Source organism: Pterocles gutturalis, unplaced genomic scaffold (assembly GCF_000699245.1).
Source record: "Pterocles gutturalis isolate BGI_N339 unplaced genomic scaffold, ASM69924v1 scaffold16953, whole genome shotgun sequence".
NCBI classification, from domain to species: Eukaryota; Metazoa; Chordata; class Aves; order Pterocliformes; family Pteroclidae; genus Pterocles; species Pterocles gutturalis.
In genome coordinates, this window is record NW_010125905.1 from 1,434 (window position 1) to 2,725 (window position 1,292).

At 62.5% G+C, this 1,292-nt stretch overlaps 1 protein-coding gene across 1 annotated transcript in view; it reads right to left on the bottom strand.

Moving 5' to 3' along the window:
* LOC104465645 (mitochondrial ubiquitin ligase activator of nfkb 1-A-like) overlaps positions 1-1,233 on the bottom strand; it is a 1,505-nt gene extending 272 nt beyond the window's left edge. Inside the window, 5 exon segments of the mRNA XM_010078773.1 lie at positions 3-69; positions 71-406; positions 570-690; positions 772-859; positions 1,117-1,233. Of these exon segments, the coding sequence (XP_010077075.1) occupies positions 3-69; positions 71-406; positions 570-690; positions 772-859; positions 1,117-1,233 (729 nt within the window).
* Positions 1,234-1,292: the final 59 nt, after the last annotated feature.

Here is a 1,292-nt window from a genome sequence, read left to right on the forward strand (position 1 = left end):
GCGCACAGCATGGCCGCCCCCTTCCAGAACCCACTGGCAGACTCCAGCTCTGCCAACACCGTCTGCCAGCAGGCAGAGGAAATACTCGTGCCCCCCGGCCGGCGGCTGGAGGTGCAGGGAGCCGTCGGGGTTCAAGGCCAGCTCCCCAATGCCTGTCAGCCCGGCTCCTATCCGCAGCATCTCCTCTGTCTCCAGGATGCCCTTGGGCTTCTCCCCACTCAGGTACTGGCCCAGCAGGTCGCGGAAGCCATGGGCCGGCTGCTGGAACCGCTCGTACACTGTCTCCAGGGGCCGGGGGGGGTGGGGAAGCGCGCCGCTCACCTGCGTCACCGCCTCGGTGTCTGGTGAGGCCAGCAAGAAGGGGACGGTGTAGACCTGCTCCGAGAGCACCCGCTCGCTCTCACTCCTGCAAGCAGAGAGTGCAGCACTGAGATTTGGACAACTCTTAGCTCCTGGGGCTGAGCCAAGGGGAGGGACTAGAGCTTTCTTCCTCTTAAATGGCCCCAGAGGACAGGGGTCTGGACCCAACAGCGCAAGCCCCCCTCCTGCTGTCCCCTCCCATTGCTCACCAGCTCCGGGCCAAGCTGTTCCAGATCAGCCGATGCTCCTTCAGAAGCAGTTTCTGGATCACGCCCTGCAGCCCCTCATGGTAATGGCTGGTCAGCGCAGCCTTGGCTGGCAGCACTATGCCTAGGGACCAAGGGATATGTCACTGCCAAAGGAGGAGAGCCTGGGCCCTGTCCCTGGTATGGGGCCACAGGGTCTCCTTACCTTCCAGGGCAACGTAGTGCAGGCACCTTCCATCAGCTGCAGACACCAGTGCTGGTAAATTGTCATCAACCTGGAGCTTTGGGGCCTCCTGGAAGAGTGGGGACTGACTGTGAACATGGACAGGGGAAGACGGGCTGGCAGGCAGAGGGGGGGTCATGCATGGTTTTGTGGAGATCTTTGCCAGGATGTGACCTGTTTGGTCCTGGGCACCGTGACATCGGTAGAGGATGCCACAGGCTGCAGTCATCAGCAAGGTGCACTCAAATCAAAGGCTCTGGGCTGGGCAGTGTAGGGCAGCAGGGAGGGGACAGTGGGCAGGAGAGAGCATCTGAGGGACAGGGCTACCTGTATGCGTGCCACGACTCTGGCTTTCTTCCTGTACAGGTAGTAGAAGAGGCCGGAGAAGGCGAGGCTGGAGCCCAGACACAGCAGCTCCCCAGGCGTGATGGGCGGCGTGTCCATGGTGCCAGGCTCAGGTGGCACACCTGCAAGGTGAGCGTGTTGGCTGGCAGTGGGGCCAC